At 41.9% G+C, this 20,169-nt stretch overlaps 1 protein-coding gene across 3 annotated transcripts in view; it reads left to right on the top strand.

Moving 5' to 3' along the window:
* QTRT1 (queuine tRNA-ribosyltransferase catalytic subunit 1) overlaps positions 1 to 7,682 on the top strand; it is a 42,412-nt gene extending 34,730 nt beyond the window's left edge. For 2 of the 3 annotated variants that reach the window (XM_058166757.1, XM_058166756.1), the window contains 6 exons: positions 1,314 to 1,429; positions 2,050 to 2,188; positions 2,287 to 2,362; positions 2,569 to 2,678; positions 3,242 to 3,326; positions 7,231 to 7,682. In XM_058166757.1, the coding sequence (XP_058022740.1) occupies positions 1,314 to 1,429; positions 2,050 to 2,188; positions 2,287 to 2,362; positions 2,569 to 2,678; positions 3,242 to 3,326; positions 7,231 to 7,383 (679 nt within the window). In that variant the 3' untranslated portion in view covers positions 7,384 to 7,682. The remainder of the gene's footprint in view (positions 1 to 1,313; positions 1,430 to 2,049; positions 2,189 to 2,286; positions 2,363 to 2,568; positions 2,679 to 3,241; positions 3,327 to 7,230) is intronic. The other variant, XM_058166758.1, reaches the window with a different exon arrangement.
* The last annotated feature ends 12,487 nt before the right edge of the window (positions 7,683 to 20,169 follow it).

The raw sequence follows: 20,169 nt of genomic DNA, 5'->3' as shown, positions 1-20,169 counted from the left end.
TGAATAAAGGGTTGAAAACAAGAAGTAAGGGAGACAAATATGCCTATTGTTGCATTCCTGGTATCCTTTGTGACCAAATAAGAATATGCCAAAAGTGAATAACTGATGCCTATAAAAGATTGATTCACCTGTTTTATCCATATTGGTGCCCCCCAGAGATGTTGGACATCAATTTCCAATTGTCCCTGAACTCAGCAGAATAATTGTTTATTACATAGCAGACATTTAGAGGAATTTGTCCAACAGAACTTGTAGGCACATACAAAGGTAGACTAATATATGCAATTTTATGCTGGGCTGGAGGTGGGGTAGGATTGAATATAGAATTAATTTTGAAGTTGAAGACTATCAGAGAAGCATTTATTTTCAGGAAGCTCTTAGACTTGAATTTGACATTATCGGAGAAAGTTAAAAGAAAAATATATATGGAAATTGATAAAATAGAACTATTTGAGGAAATTTGACCAGAATATTCAAATCTTTCTTCAGTCTTCTTCCAGCTATGGTTGCAAAAGGACTAATTCATATGTTTACAAATAACAGATTTTACCAATTTACTGTACCCCATATCTGCAAAGTGTCCAAATCCCTCACACTTTAATTCCAAATATGGAAGCAACTAGTTGACTTCCTCATAAAGATAGACAAGGAGATGTCCAGAAAATACTGGAACCATTTCCATATTACAGCCCAAAACGTATGTTATGAACATGTTCGTATCCACCAAGAATTAAACTGGTTATAAGGAAGACTTTACTTTACAGTCAAGAGAATATACTGCTTATTGTGAAGGAAAAATCATTCTAATCCATGCAGATAACTTTATGAATTTCAAAATTTCAATGGTGGCAGTAATAGGATAAGCCCAGTATGAGTTAGGATTTCATCTTTTGAATTGCATCTCCAAAAGCAAAGCAATCTTAACCATCTGTTCAGAATATTTTCTGAGATGCTAAATATTTACAATCAAAATTATATTTTGATTTTAAGCTCAAAGGACAATAACTAACTTTAAAACAACCTGGCATTACTCCACAAAAAAATATTAAAGCATAGTATTCTAGTTATTGTGTAAATAAATTATGCCAGCTTTATCTATATCCTTTCAACTTCTTTATAAATATAAATTTATAAAGGCAATGGAATCTCAATACTTCCAAAATGTTATTGACTTCAGCTACAGCCACAGCATTCAAATCAAATAAAATCTATTTAAATAAATTGCTATAAAGCACTCAGTTGCCAATTTGATTTAATTTAAGTTCTATAATAAAATGAAATAACAAATGAAATTAATACAATGTTTGCTGCAGGTCTATTCGCTGGTTGGACAGATGTATTGCAGCACACAGCAAACCTAACCAGCAGAATTTATTTGCTATTATTCAGGGTGGGCTGGATCCTATCTTTCGAAACAAATGTCTGGAAGGTAAGGTCACTTTTATTTTGAAACTGGTCAATTCCAGCTCTTTTAAACTGCCACTATTTTAGAACAGACTGCAAGGGAATTGGGATGATCTAAAAGTCTCATCTGTGATTCTGATTGTGATAAGGGCTAAAAACTCTGAAACTTTCAATTATCTCCTGGGCATTTGTTTGCCAAAATGGTTTGTAAAACTTACAAGGTAAGGGTAAAGGTTCCCCTCGCACATACATGCTAGTCATTGCCGACTCTAGGGGGCGGTGTTCATCTCCATTTCAAGCCGAAGAGCCAGCGCTGTCTCCGTGGTCATAACTCAACGCCAAAGGCGCACGGAACGCCTTCCCACCAAAGGTGGTCCCTATTTTTTCTATTTGCATTTTTACAGGCTTTCGAAACTGCTAGGTTGGCAGAAGCTGGGACAAGTAACGGGAGCTCACCCCGTTACACATCAGCACTAGGGATTCGAACCGCTGAGCTGCTGACCTTTCGATCGACAAGCTCAGCGTCCTAGCCCCTGAGCCACCGCGTCCCTTTTAAAACTTACTACAATATATAAATAATAAGTTTTAGATACACTAGTGTCCTTCATCTGTCTCTTTTCCTTCCCACCCCCTGCCACCTGCTAGAGATGACTAAACGAGATGTGCCAGGTTTTGCTATTGGAGGTCTGAGTGGTGGTGAGGCCAAAGATCACTTCTGGAGGATGGTAGCCCTCAGCACAAAACATCTCCCAAGGAACAAACCTCGCTACCTTATGGGAGTTGGGTAGGAACAAACAAACCGTGTTATTAAATGGGATAAGGATATCCACCTTTTGCAGTTGCTCACCTGATACATGTTTCTTATCTCTGTTCTGCTCAAAGTTATGCTACTGATCTGGTGGTGTGTGTAGCCCTGGGCTGTGACATGTTTGACTGTGTCTATCCCACAAGGACAGCAGTAAGTACATGCATCAACTTGGGAGGAAATGGAGTGGCAAGTTGAATGCAGTTTCACCAGTTGATGCAAAGAAACAGATTGGCATTGAAACACTGTAAAATAGGGTAGGGGGGGGGGTTGTAGGGATTTGAAATACCCATCCCCTAGGCAACCAGTGTTGTTTTCAGTGGTATCTCTGAAATATGTGGGCCTCTTTTCATTTCCAGCGCTTTGGTTCAGCTTTGGTCCCTTGGGGCTCCCTACAGCTGAAGAACAAGAAATATGCCAAGGATTTCCGGCCCATTGATGAAAACTGTACTTGCCCTACCTGCCAGAGGTTTGTGTGCTTGGGTTGGAGTGTATTTTTAAACAAATAGGAATGGCAAAAAAGAGCTTAATTAATTTAAAGGAAAAGTTAAATTCAGATCCTCATTTAGTCAAAAAATTCAGCATATAATCTTTATCAGCTACATATGCTTATTCAAACCAATTGATCTCAATCAGTGATGTGAGGATAAAATGTGGTGACATCATTCTGAGTGGAATAAAAATGCAGTAAAACATTTAATTTAGAATTGTCTTCAGTTTGAAAAGTCCAGCTACCTCATCTTAAATTTTCTTTGACTTCTCTATGCTACACAACAATTTTTGCATTCTTCCTCTTTTATTGAGTTAATGGCCACAGAAGTGCATTTGGATTCTCCATCTTGTAAAAGTACTGATGTCTGAATTGTCTGATATAATTTCACTCAGCTGATACTAGGTCTAATTTTCTGTATTTTATCTTGTATTGTAAAAAACAAAAACATTTCCCCCTTATTCTCTAACTCTTGATGTATCAAAGTCTTCCATAAACTTCGGGTTACAAGAGGATCTCCTTGTTTATTTGTGTCTTAACAGATATAGCCGAGCTTTCTTGAGTGCTCTCTATCCTATTGATTCAGCTGCCAAGCACCACATTACCATCCATAATATTGCGTACCAGGTTAGTCTGTTCAGAGGCCATAAAGCATCTGCTAAATGGGCAGCAGTATAGCTAATGCATACTAGGGACCTGCAGCATATGGGCTGTGAAATAAGGCTAAGAAAATAGATCCAATAGGTGAACTGTGGTGGTTCAGAGGTTAGAATGCTGTATTGCAGGCTGACACTGCCCAGTGCCAGGAGTTCAATCCTGACCAGGTCAAAATTGACTCAGCCTTCCATCCTTCCGAGGTCAGTAAAATGAGGACCCAGATTGTTGGGAGCAATATGATGACTCTGTAAATCACTTAAAGAATGTTATAAAGCACTAAGAAGCAGTATATAAGTGCTAAATTGACTTTTCTATCTTTTACCGTAATTTTTATCAAAGTGAACAGAAAGCTTTTTTCTCTTGCTCACTTTTTAAATTCTATATTCTCTCTTTAAGTTCCAAGACATCTGCCTATGCAATCATAATCAAAATTTTCTTATCTAAATTTGGGAAGTTCAATTTAGTTGTTTTCTTACTTTTTTCCTTATCTAATCCTTTGTTTCGTTTATTCTTTTCTACCCTTTGCCAATCATTGTTTACAATGAAAGGGAAAGTATGCAAAATTTATCAGTTATATAATTTATTATGTATATGCTGTAATTAGGCTTACACTTTATAATAAGCTGGGATTTGCTTAACTGTGTTTGTTACAGAAAGTTAAAAAGTTAAGTCTTTAAATCAGGAGAAATAACAAAGAATGAGAGGAAAAACAAGGTTTAATTACTTACTTTAATTTAATTTAATTTAATTTAATTTAATTTAATTACTTACTTTCTTACCGAAAGTAAGATAACAAGAAAAGAAGAAGTTGACATTTAACTTGAATGTCAATTCATAATAATGAATAATAATGTCCATTTATGGAAGATATCTTATACCACCTGATTCATATGTCGCTTTCGATGCCCTCCTCTTTCAACATCACGTTACAGAAAGTAGCTGGTACACAGGTCACAAAGGATAAAAGTTAGCAAGATTTCACATCTTCCTGTCGGTTGCTGCGACAGAACGCCTCTGCAAGATACTATGTTACTTCTGCTTATATGATAGGAAAATTCCTTTAAGCCTTATAGATTTCTAAGTATTCAACTTTTGGTGTATATTGGTACCCTTACTTTGGGGGATCTACATCATTCCCCCCCTTTTGAGACTACACACCAATCATCTGATTACTATGTAGTTTCATAATCTGGTATGTCCCTTGCGTCCAGCTGCTCATATTCCCACATGGCTAGTGCCTGGGCAGTTGCTCTCTTCTCCACTAACATAGAAAGGCTGTTAGAAATAATACGAACAAGGATTGAGAGAATACATGGTAAAATTACACATCCTGCTGCAATTAATCCAATAAGGGCTACAATTGCCTGCAATCAAGGGAGTTTGGGGAACCATCCAGAGAAAACCTCCCCGAGATTCAAGCCATTCCAGGTTTGAACAGGTACGTGGGCTATTTTCACCATTTTATCTGTTATTTCCTGGATAACATTTCCACTATCATCTATTTCAATACAACAGTTAGACAAATTAAACTTCCCACATACCCCCCCCCCACACTTCCTTGGCCAAGAGATAATCTAGAGCTAAGCGATTCTGCATGATATAGGTTCTGGACTTCACACTTTCAGCGGCCAACTTAGTTAAACCTTTCACAGTTTCATTTGTTATTATTTCCACCACTGCCTGTAACCTGATCAATCGGTTTAGCAAATAAACAGGAGTGCGGTATCCCCACATGCCATCCTCTGCCCAGGTGGCTGGCCCATATACATGAATATTTTTTTCCAGGGGCCCCTCATTGTCCATCCAATTACCTACCCTCACCTTCCCAATCAAGGAGGTGTCAATATGGTGTTTTTTCCGGAGATTTCCTACTTCATCATACACAGGTACTCCTAAGACTTGACGCTGTCGGAGGGGTAACAGGAAGAATCCTGGTCTAATTATTCTAAGCACACATGTCCTACACCAATTGGCTGGGAGTTGGGCATAGGCAAATTTTCCACATATCCAATACATAACATATCATCTGGGAAACCAAATGAGAGAGGTATTATGGGGCTGGGAGATATAGGAGCTGAGAAGGGAAACACTTGAAAGGGCCATTGCCTCTACTGAGGGCGTGCGTCCTTGGCCTGACCACCATTTGCCATTGTTCCAAGTGGAAAGACTTGGATAATGTTATCCATTAGATAGACTTGGATTAGGATCCTACCTGGAGACAATTTGTTGAGTGGTTTCGGGCATAGCAGACTGAACCCACTAAGTTCAAGGTCAGGGCCCAATTAGCATCCTTCCCTGGGGTGGCCGTTAAGTTTCCCTCTCATTCCATCTCTAATACTACAGAATAGTTCAATTCCTGTGCCTCCCAAGACCATTTTCCTTCCATAATGGTTCCACCACATACAAAACAATTACTAACGTTCAAAGTGGTAGCCACGTCTTGAGCTAACTGTACAAAGGTGTTAATAATTTTGGATGGCAGGTCTAAGATATTCATTTACTCTATCTCTTGATAATAAGACCAGAATAGGGACTTCCGCTGTGTATGCAAATTTTTGGCTATAAACAGTATCTGTATTTCTGTGTCTGGATCCCTTCCATCAGCATTCCTATTTTCCCCACAACAACTATTGTGGGGTGGATTGGACTGAGAGAGGGTGACTGGCCCAAGGTCACCCAGCTGACTTTCATACCTAAGGCGGGGCTAGAACTCGCAGTCTCCTGGTTTCTAGTCTGGTAATTAATCACTAGACCAAACTGGCTCTATATACGGTAGATAGAAGTCAGATAAGTAGGCAGTAGACATACCAGGATGTTTCTTGTTAGAGAAAATGTGCTGTTGGGATGCTTCTTGAGCATTTCTTCTAGATCAGTGATTCTCAGTCTCGCTGGCTGGGGAATTCTGGGAACTGAAGTTCACACATCTTAACATTGCCATTGCTTAACACTCTGGAATGAGCTTCCCCCAGGACTTCGACAACTTCCAGACCTCCGGACCTTTCGCCGCGAGCTTAAAACATATCTATTCTTTCGAGCAGGACTGGCTTAATAGGGTTTTAAATATGGATTTTATGGGGTTTATTTTATATTTTGTATTGTATTTTAAATTTAGGCTATTGGAATAAGTTTTTTAAATATTGTTTTTATTGAAATGTATCATTTTCATTTTATTTGCCTGTTCACCACCCTGAGTCCTTCGGGAGAAGGGCGGTATACAAATTAAATAATTATTATTATTATTATTATTATTATTATTATTATTATTATTATTATTATTATTATTATTATTATTATTATTATTGCCAAGGTAATTATAGAATATGCCTTCTGTTTGTATTCTTCACCTTCAGAGAAATTGGCCAGTACATGCTGTCTCCCATTTGAGTATAGCACTGGATAACCCAGCATGAGTAGCCAGTAGTAACAGAGAGATTTCTCTAGAAATTATTTAAGACTTAAAGAGTAGAGACCTCAGATTAGGCAATAATGGCTGTCCATATAAAGCAAATAATTCTTGGAGCCTTTATCCATGCTCTACAGCAGAGTTCCGCAACCTTTCTGGATTGGAGGCTGGAGGGAAAGGGAGGGATAGGCCTTTACACCCGCATGTGAGAATGGGGCTGCAAGCATGTGCACGATGCTCTCAGCAATGCTAGCACAAGTGGGGGGGTGCACAGGCATGCATGCGCTAGCCAACCACTCATGCAGCCTGTTGGCCAATAGGCCACCACAGATCACAAGTTGGGGGTCTCTAATCTCTAATTTACTTATTGGTGCAGTCTCTAATTTACCTATTGGATTGGGTTATCATTATTTATTCTTCCCACTCAACATGTTTCTTTCTGTATAATACCTATTCATTTTTTTCCTCCAGATGAACCTGATGCATTCGATCCGCGAGAGTATAGCTGAGCAAAAGTTTCCAGAGTTTGTTCAGAATTTCATGAAGACTATGTATGGGAACTGCAGCAGCTATCCCCAATGGGCTATGGAGGCCCTGGCCTCAGTTGGAATTAACCTGGAGTAAGAGACATCAAGAAACAGTCTGGGTCCTAGACTTTCCTTGGGTTTGGTTGCCCTTTCATGGTTGACTCAGCCTTGCTTTCCAGAACAATTACTTGGGTAATAATAAAACTTGAAAACTTCTCTCCAAGGAGTGGTGGAGAAAAGTTGAGTTCCTTGTCTGGTAATCTAGCACAATGGTCTTGTCACAGTAGTCGGAGTTTAAATTAAAGATGCCTAGAAGTTCTTTCTAGCTGAACTACAAAAGTAGTAGTAGTTCTTATAGCTGTAAACTTCTCATTAAATTTTCTAAAATTTATGCTGGCTAAATGGTTTGTTTGAATGTGTGCCTCAGTGCGTATTATTTAAAATTTATAAGCTTAACTTTGCATCATTGATCTTGGGCTGTTGTAAAAGCTTTATTCATACAAAGGGAAATATAGAAATAGAAGGAAGACAAAAATAAAGAAGAGAGATGAATACATATGTAGCAGCATGCCCTGCCCTGATTTTTTTAAGGGTTTTTCTAGTACAATCACTAGCTCCTTGTCCCTGATCAACATTCCAGTTTTCTTCTTCCATGGGAGGGGGAAAAAAATATGAGGCTGGCATTGGTGAACAGCATTGAAACACACAGGTATCATTGTTACAGATAAACAAGGAATTTACATGGAAAAATTGAAGCCGGAAGAGGATTATTGCTGACATCAGACACCAAAAGCAGAATTCTCTGCTAGCATTGCCTCCTGCTTCCTTCTTTTCTCCTCAGAAATGTTGAGTGTATGGTATGCATATTCCTTCACTGAAATTGTTTTCAAGCTGGCTATCAGGCCATGAGCATGATTTGCACATAAGAGCCAGTGGCTTGTTTAAATGTCTTTGGTGCTTTACAGAAAATGGAGCCAGAGCTCTGCATCTATACAAAATCAATTTTCAAGGGAAACTGAAATACTTTTCTCACATGGACCCAAACAAACAGCCTGATACCACATCAGCTCCATCAGCTACAACTCTGTCTGCTGCTCCAAGAAATTGACTTGTAGCCCATGATATTATGCAGACAGGAGGAAGAACATTTGACTCTTGATTTTATCAAAAAGTCTTGCATTTGCAATCCAGAATGTGAATTAATATCAGCAAAATGGTAGAGCATTGCAAAAGAGCAATGTTTGTATTACAATGTTCCATTTGCCATCTTGTCACAACTAGAAATGGCTTCTTTACTGCAATAAATCAACATAAAAAGTTATTAAATCTTTTTACACTATATTTTTATACTAATTACAAGAAAAACAAAACAAATACAAACTAAAAAGTAAAAAAACCTACCGAAAAGAAAAATATAAGAAAATAGTGGGAAAATGTTCTTATAGATTCAACTCATAGTCTGGGACTGGTAACAGTTCAAGTCCTAACAAAGGACCTCAGAGCTGTTAAGATAACGTCTGAATATATAGGCAGTTCCGAGTAAGGTGGTTTTTGCTAAGTTCAAAATTTCCGTGTATCTTTGGGTATTGCTCCAAGGGTTCTTATTACTATTGGTACAACCATTGAATTCTTCCTCCACAATTCTTGTTGCTGTTGTTGTTATTCATTGTGAAGTCAGCCAGATGTTCAGACTGGATTTGACTTTTTTGTCTTATCAAGCCCTTACCAAGGACCTAGGATAGGCAGATCTGGATGTTTGATAGTGTTACAGATAGCGTTGCAGAATGAAAGCTGTTCCCAGTAAAGCCAACTTTTGCAATTGACTGATGGCAAATTTGCCACTAACAATGGTGTTCAAATGGTGCTCCAGTTGTTTTGGGATTGCACCCAAGGTACCCATTACTATCGGTACTACCCTTGCTTGCCTTTGGCACAGTCATTCTATTTTTATGTCTTTATATTTTGTTATCTTCTCCAATTCTTTCTCTTCTATTCTGCTGTCACACTGCCACATCGACTATCCAGACTTTTTTGTTTTTCTTAGAGCAAGTTAACATCTTCATTTTTTATGGCTTTCTCTATTTTATGATCCCACCAGTTCTTGCTTGCACACAAATGATATTTCTTGTGGATCTTCCACTCCACCATACTGTGTCATGATATTGCTTGTACTCCGTGTTTGTGATCGTGCAGCAGCTTACCAGTAGGTACCATCTATGCAAAGAAGCCGAAGAAACAATGGACCACTGGTCCATTGTTTCTTCAGCTTTTTTGCATAGATGGCACTTATTGCTGACTTCTCAATTCTGGTTTTCTATGCATTTGTCCTTAAGGCTTGGTGTTGTTCAGCCAAAATTAGTTTCTGGGTCACTTTCTTCAACTTTCCTGCTCTTAGCCATTGCCAAGTCTTCTTGTAATCAGCTTTCCCTGCCATTTTTTTTAAGAATAGAATAGAAATAGAAGAAATAATTAGAGTAGAGCAGAGCAGAGCAGAGCAGAGCAGAGCAGAGCTGGAAGGGACATTGGAGGTCTTCTACTTCAGCCCCCTGCTCATGCAGGAGAACCTATACCATTTCAGACAAGTGGCTGCCTAGACCGGGTGTTGGCAACCCGCAGCTCCGGAGCTGCATGCGGCTCTTTCACCACTCTGCTGCGGCTCCCTGTAACCCTGTCATGGCGGAGGGATGAAAGAGCTGTCACTGTTGCGGCAGCGGTGATGGGTGGAGCCTTAGTGCAGGACAGTAGCATCCCTGTACTTGCCTTTGCACAGCAACAGGATTCCACCTGGTACATTTGCTGTTGCCGCCAGCAAAGAGGGCTGGGAAAGAATGGTGGGGGCAGAACTTGCAGGGTGGGGGCCATCCCCCAAGCCTGGCCTTCCTTCTCCCTCGTTGGCAGGGCCAAGAAGGGAGCAGCATGGGGAAGTGCTCCCCTCCCCCAGCCAAGTGCCGAACACAAAAGCACAGCAGGAGGGGGGGGGCTGCTCGCCTGACAGAAATTCCCCCTTTAGCAAGTCGGATGGTGGAGAGGCCTGGCCCAACTCTCACAGTGGGACAGTGTTTGGCACCTCCAATGCAAGCTGCCACCTTTGAAATGCACTGCGCTTTTGAGGAAGCCGGGCAGCAATGGCTGGGGCTGTGGAGGGTGGCAGCGAAGGTGTCAGGGCTGCTTCTCCCTCCTCAGCAAGCTGGGCCTGGAGGAGCGCAGAGGGTTGTGAGCTGAACACTGGAGGGTCAGAAGGCGTGCTCCAACCTTGCCCCAACACGTGTTTCCAGCGCACACTCCTCTGTCCCAAAATGGGATTGGGTGGGAGGTAGGGGGGAGAAGGGTAGGGGATCTTCTACAAGGAAAAGCCCAGCTAGCTTTTCTTTTGGTGTGGGGTGAAGGGAAGACCCAATACCCCCTTCATGGCCTGCTCTCACAGCACCTTACGCAGCACAGTAAAAGCACACTTCACAAGGAGGGGGGACTGGGTCCTCTACTCTTTCTGGAGCCCATTATGATGCAGAGACACAATGCGACCCTGCCCGACTTGCCACTGGCAACTTGCTCTCTTGGGGCACGTCCAGCACCAAGGCTGGAAGAAACGGCCCCCCGTTTCCTGTTGCAGATGGGCAGCAAGACAGATTCAGCTTGGTTCGGCTCTGTCTTCTCCCTTCTCTCTGCCTTTGCCCAGTTTTGCAAGGATTCAGGGGACACTGCCTTGTGATGGGGGAGGGGGATGTCGTCCTCTACTATGCCTGCTAAGTGTCTTCGTGGGCACCCAGGGACTATATTTTCCAGCCACTTTGGACCAAGTTGCAGGATGCATATCTGTGCCTGTGTGAGTGTGCTGCTGCTTGGGATGATGCTTCTCTGAAGTGTGTGCAGCAATCTATGGTGGCAACCTCGTGGTGCTGTGATATAACAGCCTGACAGTCACTCCTTGTGCAACGCAAGGTTTATTTTTGTATCTTTCCAGAGCCAGATAGAATGTGGCTGAATTTCCTTACAGTTATTCCCTGGCTGAGTGGGTTGGGAAGTGGGGGTGGGGGAGAGGGAGGGAGGGAGAGAGAGAGATGAGAGAGGGAAAGATGAGAGGGAGAGGGAGGGAGAAAGGGAGATGAGAGATGAGAGGAAGGGAGGTAGAGGGAGAAAGAGGAAGAGAGGGGGGAGAGAGAAAGAAGGAGAGAGAGAGATACCTGTGTTTCCCATAGAAAAGAAAATACCGGGAGTCATAAAACCTGGGTAGGCATGGCTGGGAGGGTCATGTGATTGGGTGGGAGTGGCCCATCCAGGTTTTGTGGCTGCCGGTGTTTTGTTTTCTGTGGGAAATGGGTCCAAATGGCTCTGAGTGTTTAAGGTTGGAGACCCCTGGCCTAGTCTCTTAAAAACCTCCCATGATGCAACGCTCATGATTTCTGTAGGCAAGCTTCCACTGATTAATTGTCCTCACTATTAGGAAGTTTCTCCTTAATTCCAGATGGTTTCTCTTTTTGATTAGTTTCCAACCATTGTCCTGCATGTATGTAATTAGAATTAGAAGTAGGACTAAATGCTCAGATTTGAAAAAGAAACACATATTCATGTTCCCCAGGGTCTGGAAACCCCAAATCACATTTCATTTTCAGAGCTGAGCTTTCCCTGAGGAAATATAACAAGCTGTATCTCAGAAATGGCGGTAGGACGGTAGGACTCAATTCAGCCAGAAAACCTAACTTTTGACACAGAGCTCAGATTTGCAAAAGAAACACATATTCATGCTCCCCAGGGTCTGGACTTGACCCGGCGCAGATCCCAACCGGCTCCTTGGTTCTCCGAGGAGCTGAGAGGGATGAAACGCCGGAGAAGACGCCTAGAGAGCTCCTGGAGGTCTAGCCGTTTAGAGGCTGATCGGACACTAGTTAGGTCCTATACTAGGACCTACCTGGTGGCACTGAGGGAAGCGAGGCGTTGCTTCGCCTCCTCCCTCATTGCGTCGGCAGATAACCGCCCAGCCGCCCTGTTTCGGGTGACCCGTTCCCTCCTTCACCAGGGGGAGCGGGATGACCCGTTGCAGGGACGTGCTGAGGAGTTTAACGGTTATCTATACGATAAAATTGTTCAGCTTCGAGACGGTCTAGACCAAAATTGCGACGATTCAGATGAGGCGTCTGAGGGTGGTCTTGGTGACATTTTCTGTGTTTGACCCTGTGGCTCCCGAGGACATGGACAGGTTGCTGGGTAGGCTGAATGCCACCACGTGTTTATTGGACCCGTGCCCCTCCTGGCTGGTGCTGGCCACTCAGGAGGTGACACGAGGCTGGCTCCAGGCAATTACGAGTGCCTCCTTGTTGGAGGGAGTCTTTCCGGCCGCCTTGAAAGAGGCGGTGGTGAGGCCCCTCCTCAAGAAGCCTCCTGACCCGCTGTCTTAGGTAATTATCGTCGGTCTCCAACCCGCTCATGCGAAGGTTGTAGAGAGTATGGTGGCATATCAGTTTCCTGCACCTGGATGAAACTGTCTATCTAGACCTGCTCCAGTCCGGTTTCCGGCCCGGCTACAGCACGGAGACGGCTTTGGTCGCGTTGGTGGATGATCTCTGGAGGGCCAGGATAGGGGTTGTTCCTCTGTCCTGGTCCTATTAGACCTCTCAGTGGCTTTCGATACCATCGACCATGGTATCCTGCTGCGCCGGTTGGAGGGATTGGGAGTGGAGGCACCGTTTATCGGTGGTTCTCCTCCTATCTCTCCGACCGTCGCAGACGGTGTTGACAGGGGGCAGAGGTCGGCCCCGAGGCGCCTCACTTGTGGGGTGCCGCGGGGTCGATTCTCTCGCCTTCTGTTCAACATCTATATGAAGCCGCTGGGTGAGATCATCAGTGGCTTCGTGTGAGGTACCAGCTGTACGCTGATGACACCCAGCTGTACTTTTCCACACCGGCCACCCCAATGAAGCTATCAAGTGCTGTCCCGGTGTTTGGAAGCCGTACGGGTCTGGATGGGGAGAAACAGGCTCAAGCTCAATCCTTCCAAGACAGAGTGGCTGTGGATGCCGGCATCCCGGTACAGTCAGCTGAGTCCTCGGCTGACTGTTGGGGGCGAGTCACTGGCCCCGATGGAGAGGGTGCGCAATCTGGGCGTTCTCCTGGATGAACGGCTATCTTTTGAAGATCATTTGACGGCCGTCTCCAGGAGAGCTTTCCACCAGGTTCGCCTGGTGCGCCAGTTGCGCCCCTTTCTAGACCGGGATGCCTTATGCACGGTCACTCACGCCCTCGTGACGTCTCGCCTGGATTATTGCAATGCTCTCTACATGGGGCTCCCCTTGAGGGGCATCCGGAGGCTCCAGTTAGTTCAGAATGCAGCTGCGCGGGTGATAGAGGGAGCTACGCGTAGCTCCCATGTAACACCGCTCCTGCGCAGCCTGCACTGGCTGCCTATGGCCTTCCGGGTGCACTTTAAGGTGTTGGTTATGACCTTTAAAGCGCTCCATGGCTTAGGACCTGGGTACTTACGGGACCGCCTGCTGTTACCACATGCCTCCCACAGACCCGTACGCTCCCATAGAGAGGGACTTCTCAGGGTGCCGTCCGCCAAACAATGTCGGCTGGCGGCCCCCAGGGGAAGGGCCTTCTCTGTGGGGGCTCCCACACTCTGGAACGAGCTTCCCCCGGGTTTACGCCAAATACCTGACCTTCGGACATTTCGTCGCGAACTCAAGACCCATCTTTTTATCTGCGCGGGGCTGGTTTAAATTGGGATTTTAATGTTAAATTTATTAATTTTAAACGGGGTCTTAGTATGGTAAATTTTAATCACTGGGCTAATTTAATAAGTTTTTTAAATCGTATTTTTAAACTTGTATATTGTATTGTTGGTTTTATTATGCCTGTACACCGCCCTGAGTCCTTCGGGAGAAGGGCGGTATAAAAATCAAATAAAATAAATAAATAAATAAATAAATAAAATGCCTTTCGAGGTCTGGACTGATCACAAAAACCTTGAAACCCTTAAGAACCCCAGGAAACTGTCTCCCAAACAAATTCACTGGGCTCAATATTTCAGGCCCTTCAGTTAAGTTAAGTTTAAGTTTATTTAATTTCTATACCGCCCTTCTCCCAAAGGACTCAGGGCAGTTTACAGCCAGGGTAAAAACAACGAAATACAAAATTTGAGCTTCAAATTTCAGGCGACCACCCAACCCAAACTGGGATGGATTGATGGCTAAGTTGAAAATGGTGCTACCAGTGGACCTTTAGCTCACAGACAATAAAGGCATATTGACCATGAGGGAGTGACTAGCATGGAAAAGATCCAAATTGTATGTCACAGCAAGCCTGAGATGTGAAGTACTCCAGCGCAGCCATGGTGCCTAACTGACCAGCCACTTTGGATTCCTGAAGACCCTACACATTGCTAGGAGGCAATTTTGGTGGCCACGAATAAAAGCAGAAGTGGAAGACTATGTAAGGAGCTGTGCCACGTGTGCAGTGATGAAGCCAAGACCTAGAAAACTACCTGGATTCCTTCAGCAAGTAGCAAGCCCAAGCAGACCTTGGGAAGAAATCACAATGGACTTCATAGTCGAACTCCCAGAAAGTGGGAGGACCACAGTGATTTGGACAGTTATTGACCTGCTCTCAAAGCAAGCCCATTTCACTGCTTGCTCCAGACTACTGTCCGCAAAAAAACTCTATTCAAAAACTATTCATCAAACACATCTACCACCTGCATGGAATACCCCACCGCATCATCTCAGACCGAGGAGTCCACTTTACAGCTAAATTCTGGAGATAATTTTTGAGGTCCATTGGGTCCACACAAGGACTTAGCTCAGCTTTTCATCTGAGCACGAACAGACGGCGGAATGTGCAAACACGATGGTGGAGCAGTACATCAGATGCTATGTGGATTACCAAGAGAACTGGGCAGATCTGTTACCATTTGCAGGGGTGGCTTACAACAATGCAGTGCACAGGAGGGCGGAGCTGACGTCACGATGGCACGACTGGTGACCTGGAAGCTCCAGGATCGCCGTCAATATCTTCTTATCTGGATGGCCCGCTTTGGACCTCAGTGTCCCATAGAGACAATGATTGGTAAGGGCACATCCTGATGATCCCAGGGACATTGCAAAGTCCCTGGTTGATCCAGAAAAGCCCTTTTTTCCGGTAATCCGGCCATAGAAGCTGCTGAAGTTGGGACAGCTCCAGAATGGAAGGAATTGGAAGGAAGTGTGCCATTGTGGCGAAGAGACTCTTTTGTTAAAAAATTCTTAGAATTCACCCTGAGATTAAAAGAAGACCAAAACTGAGAATAAAAGAAGTTGAGCGGCAGAATTAAGACTATTTTAGAAGCAAATTTTTTTCTTTGCCTTTTAAAATTTTTTCCTCTCACTTGTTGGTGGATGCCTGTGGCTGATTGGGTTTGTAAAGCTGGACTGGACTGAATTGAAACTAGGTGGTTTCCTCTGTTGAAACTTAAAATTTCTAGTGCTCTTTTCTTTTTTAATATTTTTCGGCTTTGTATTAAATTAACCCCCCCCCCTTTTTTTAGACTAAGGAGGGAAAGCAGGGAAATATTAAGCAATACTGCCATCTAGTGGATTGGAAATATTACTTTTTTCTCTCTCTTCTCTCTCCTGGTGTAAGAAACTTGTAACTTTGTATTCCTCAAGGACCCTACACTTCAGATAAGATAGTGGGGGAGAGCATCAAAGAGACTTTGCAAATTTGTTTATTCAGGTGCTCTTCTGGGAACTACAAGCAAAAGAAGTCTGAAAGTGGGAAAAACTTTTGAAAAGATCGCAGTGACTCTGGAAAGAGATCTGCAAAGTGGAGAATTTATAAGAGACCTTTCTCTTTCCCTCCCTCCTTTCTCTCTTTTTGACTGAAAAAAGTAAAAGTGATTAATTTTTTTTTCTTTTTCCCTCCCCCCACACTTTTTTGGGACTAATTAGATTAAGAAGTACAAGAGTTTGAAGATTTTTTATTAGATTTTTTAATTATTATTATTATTATTTTTTATTACTATTCTTGAGGCTGTTTTTTCTTTTTCTACCTTGATTTTTACATTACAATAAGTAGAAAAGGAACAACATTTGGATCGGCCACATTAACTCCCTCCTACTCACCATTGGGAGGTCAAAGGTCGATTCAAACAATGCTCCAACAGGAAAAAGACAAAGAAGTCACCTTACAAATGATTTGGCAAGGAATTCAAAAATTACAAACAGAAGTGGAAAATATTGAACAGAAGTCAGAAAAAATTGAGCAAAGAAAAGAAAAAAATGAGCAACAAACAGAAAAAACATGAAAAGATGGAGAATATACACCAAATGATGAAAAAATATAAGGATAGACTTCAAAAAGTTGAAGAAAGAGAAGAGCAAAGAGACCAAAAAATTAGAAATATCAACAGTAGATTAGAGGAGGTTGAATGAGATAAAAGTGGAATATTGGGATGGGAGATGGACAGAGCAGAATTTTATCTTAGATTTCAAAATATAGAAGAGGAGAAGGGAGAAAACTTGGCAGAGAAAATGGTAGAAATTTTGGCTAAAGCCTTAGAAATTAGCAAAGAAAAGATGATGGATGGTATTGACAAGATTTTTAGAGTACATACAAGATATGCAATGAGGAATAACCTTGCAAGGAAAGTTCATATAAGATTCACCAAAAAATTGATTAAAGCGCAAATATTGCAGGTTGCAAGAGACAAAATACTGAAATATAAAGATAAGGAAATTGTGGTGTTGAAACAAATCCCGAGAAGAGTGAGAGAGATGAGAAGAGAATATCATTTTTTGACTAAAATTCTATTTCAGAAAGGTGTGAATTATAGATGACTGGCACCAGAAGGCCTGGTGTTTACATGGCAACAACAAAAATATAGGATAAATTCAATAGATAAAGCTAGAAAATTCTATACAGAATATCTTAAAGAGAAAGAAATGGAGACAAGTGGAGAAGTCACATTGGTTGAACTGCAGGAGACAGAATTGTTAGTGATGATTGAAAAAGAAGGCAGCGCTGTGGGTGGCAGGGTGGAAGTTAAAACACAATGTGAATCAAGATTGACTAGAGCTATAAACCCTAACTACAAAGTATGAATATAACAGGAAGCAGCAGGTGAAGCTAAGCAAGATCACATCAGATACCTGTACAATTAGCACAGGGGCCCCCCAAGGCTGTGTGCTCTCCCCACTTCTCTTCTCTCTGTATACCAATGACTGCATCTCCAACAATCCATCTGTTAAGCTATTGAAGTTCGCAGATGATACAACAGTGATTGGTCTCATTCGAGACAATGACGAATCCGCATATAGACGAGAGGTCGAACGACTAGCTTTGTGGTGCAACCGAAACAATCTGGAACTGAACACACTCAAAACCGTAGAAATGGTGGTAGACTTTAGGAGAAACCCTTCCATACTTCCACCTCTCACAATATTAGACAACACAGTATCAACAGTAGAAACCTTTAAATTTCTAGGTTCTATCATATCGCAAAATTTAAAATGGACAGCTAACATCAAAAAACATCATCAAAAAAGGACAACAAAGAACGTTCTTTCTACGCCAACTCAGTAAGCTCAAACTGCCCAAGGAGCTGCTGATTCAGTTCTACAGAGGAATTATTGAGTCTGTCATTTGCACCTCTATAACTGTCTGGTTCGGTTCTGCAACCCAACAAGAAAAACACAGACTTCAGAGGATAATTAGAACTGCAGAAAAAAAATTGCTACCAACCTGCCTTCCATTGAGGACCTGTATACTGCACGAATCAAGAAGAGGGCCGTGAAAATATTTACAGATCCCTCACAACCTGGACATAAACTGTTTCAACTCCTACCCTCAAAACGACGCTATAGAGCACTGCGCACCAGAACAACTAGACACAAGAACAGTTTTTTCCCGAAGGCCATCACTCTGCTAAACAAATAATTCCCTCAACACTGTCAAACTATTTACTAAATCTGCACTACTATTAATCTTCTCATCGTTCCCATCACCAATCTCTTTCCACTTATGACTGTATGACTGTAACTTTGTTTCTGGCAATCCTTATGATTTATATTGATATATTGACCATCAATTGTGTTATAAATGTTGTACCTTGATGAACGTATCTTTTCTTTTATGTACACTGAGACCATATGCACCAAGACAAATTCCTTGTGTGTCCAATCACACTTGGCCAATAAAAAAAATTCTAATTCTAAATTCTAATTCTAAGAGAGGAAATGGATAACAATAAACATAAATGGACTTAATTCAGCTATCAAAATAAGAAAAATATTTCACAAATTAGAAAAATTAAAGTTTGACATAATCTGTTTACAAGAAGTACATATTAAAAAGCAACATGGACAACTACTGGTACAACCAAAGCTGGGGAAAATATTTACCTTATTGCCACAATGTAAGAAAAGAGGAATAGTTTTATATATGAGACACAATTGAGGCGAAGGTAGTACACACAGATGAAAATAGTAGAATTTTGATAGTGGAAATAATAGATAATAATATGAAAATCTTATAATAGCAATATATGCTCCAAATGACAGCCATGAAGACTTCTATAGAAAATTACACACGAAAATTATTATTGAATTGAACTATGAAAATATCTGTATGATGGGAGACTATAATGGCATAGTCGATGAGAAATTAGATTATAGAACACAAAAGGCAACGAAACAAAGTAGAAAGACTCTTCCAAAATCCTTTTTTAGAATGGTAGAGGAAATAAACTTAAAAGTTGCATGGAGAGAAAGAAATCCAGAAAATAGACAATATACTTTTTACTCAAATAGACACTTATCATGGTCTAGAATAAATATGATATGGATGACAATGAAATTGATTTTTAATATAGAAGAAATTGATTTAGAAACCAATACTTGGGCGGATCATAACCCTTTGACGATGAAATGGAAAGAACAAAGGAGAAGAACCAGATGGACTCTAAACACCACAGTATTAAAAAATAAGGAATTTGTACAGAAAATGGAGAAGGAACTGGCTTTTTTTTAAAGGAAAATAAAAAAGAAGATACATCAGTACAAAACCATTGGGATACAATGAAGGCCTATGCAAGAGGTTTGATGATAGATTGTACAAGGAAAAGAAATGCTAAGAAAAGACAAGCCTACAAAATACTACAAATTAGTCACAAGAAATTTGCGGAAGAACTGCAGAAATCTCCAGATTAAAAGGATATTAAAATGAAAAAGAAGATTTAGCACAAAAAATTAGAGATGCGAAACAGAACTATTTTGAAAATGCTAATAAACCAGGTAGATGGTTAGCATATAAATTGAAAAAAGAGAAAGAATCCCGGAAAATAATATGGTTAGTGGATTTCTGCCCAAAAGACATATTAAAGATAATATGAAGATAGTTCTGGATGGGCATTACGGAAACCTGGTTGGGCACGGAAGGGGGGGTGCCCCTTGTTGAAATGTGCCCACCGGGTTTCCGAGCATTCCATCAACCGAGGGCCCAAGGTAGGGGTGGGGGGGCGGTTGTTATAAAAGAGAGTCTAGAACCGAGGGAGATCACTGTTCCTCAGATTGCTGGTTGTGAATCCATCTTTGTGAAGTGGGATCATAGAGGTCAGTTGGGCTTGTTGGTCACGTACCTGGCTCCTTGCTGCGTGACAACAACCCTGCCCGAGCTGTTGGAGGTTCTTGCTGGGGTGGCGGTTGAGACCCCTAGACTTATGGTCATGGGGGACTTTAACCTGCCATCTACTGGCATGTCATTGACGACGGCTCAGGAGTTCATGGCCTCCATGACGGCCTTGGACCTGACGCAAGTAGTTGATGGCCCTACCCACATTGGGGGAGGCACACTGGATTTGATTTTTATCTCTGGACAGTGGTTGAATGATCTGGTTTTGGGAGATGTAGTTACTGAG

This window comes from Ahaetulla prasina, chromosome 2 (genome assembly GCF_028640845.1).
Source record: "Ahaetulla prasina isolate Xishuangbanna chromosome 2, ASM2864084v1, whole genome shotgun sequence".
Taxonomy (NCBI): Eukaryota; Metazoa; Chordata; class Lepidosauria; order Squamata; family Colubridae; genus Ahaetulla; species Ahaetulla prasina.
Note: the sequence above shows the minus strand (reverse complement) of the source record. Positions and strands in the feature narration are given on the sequence as shown.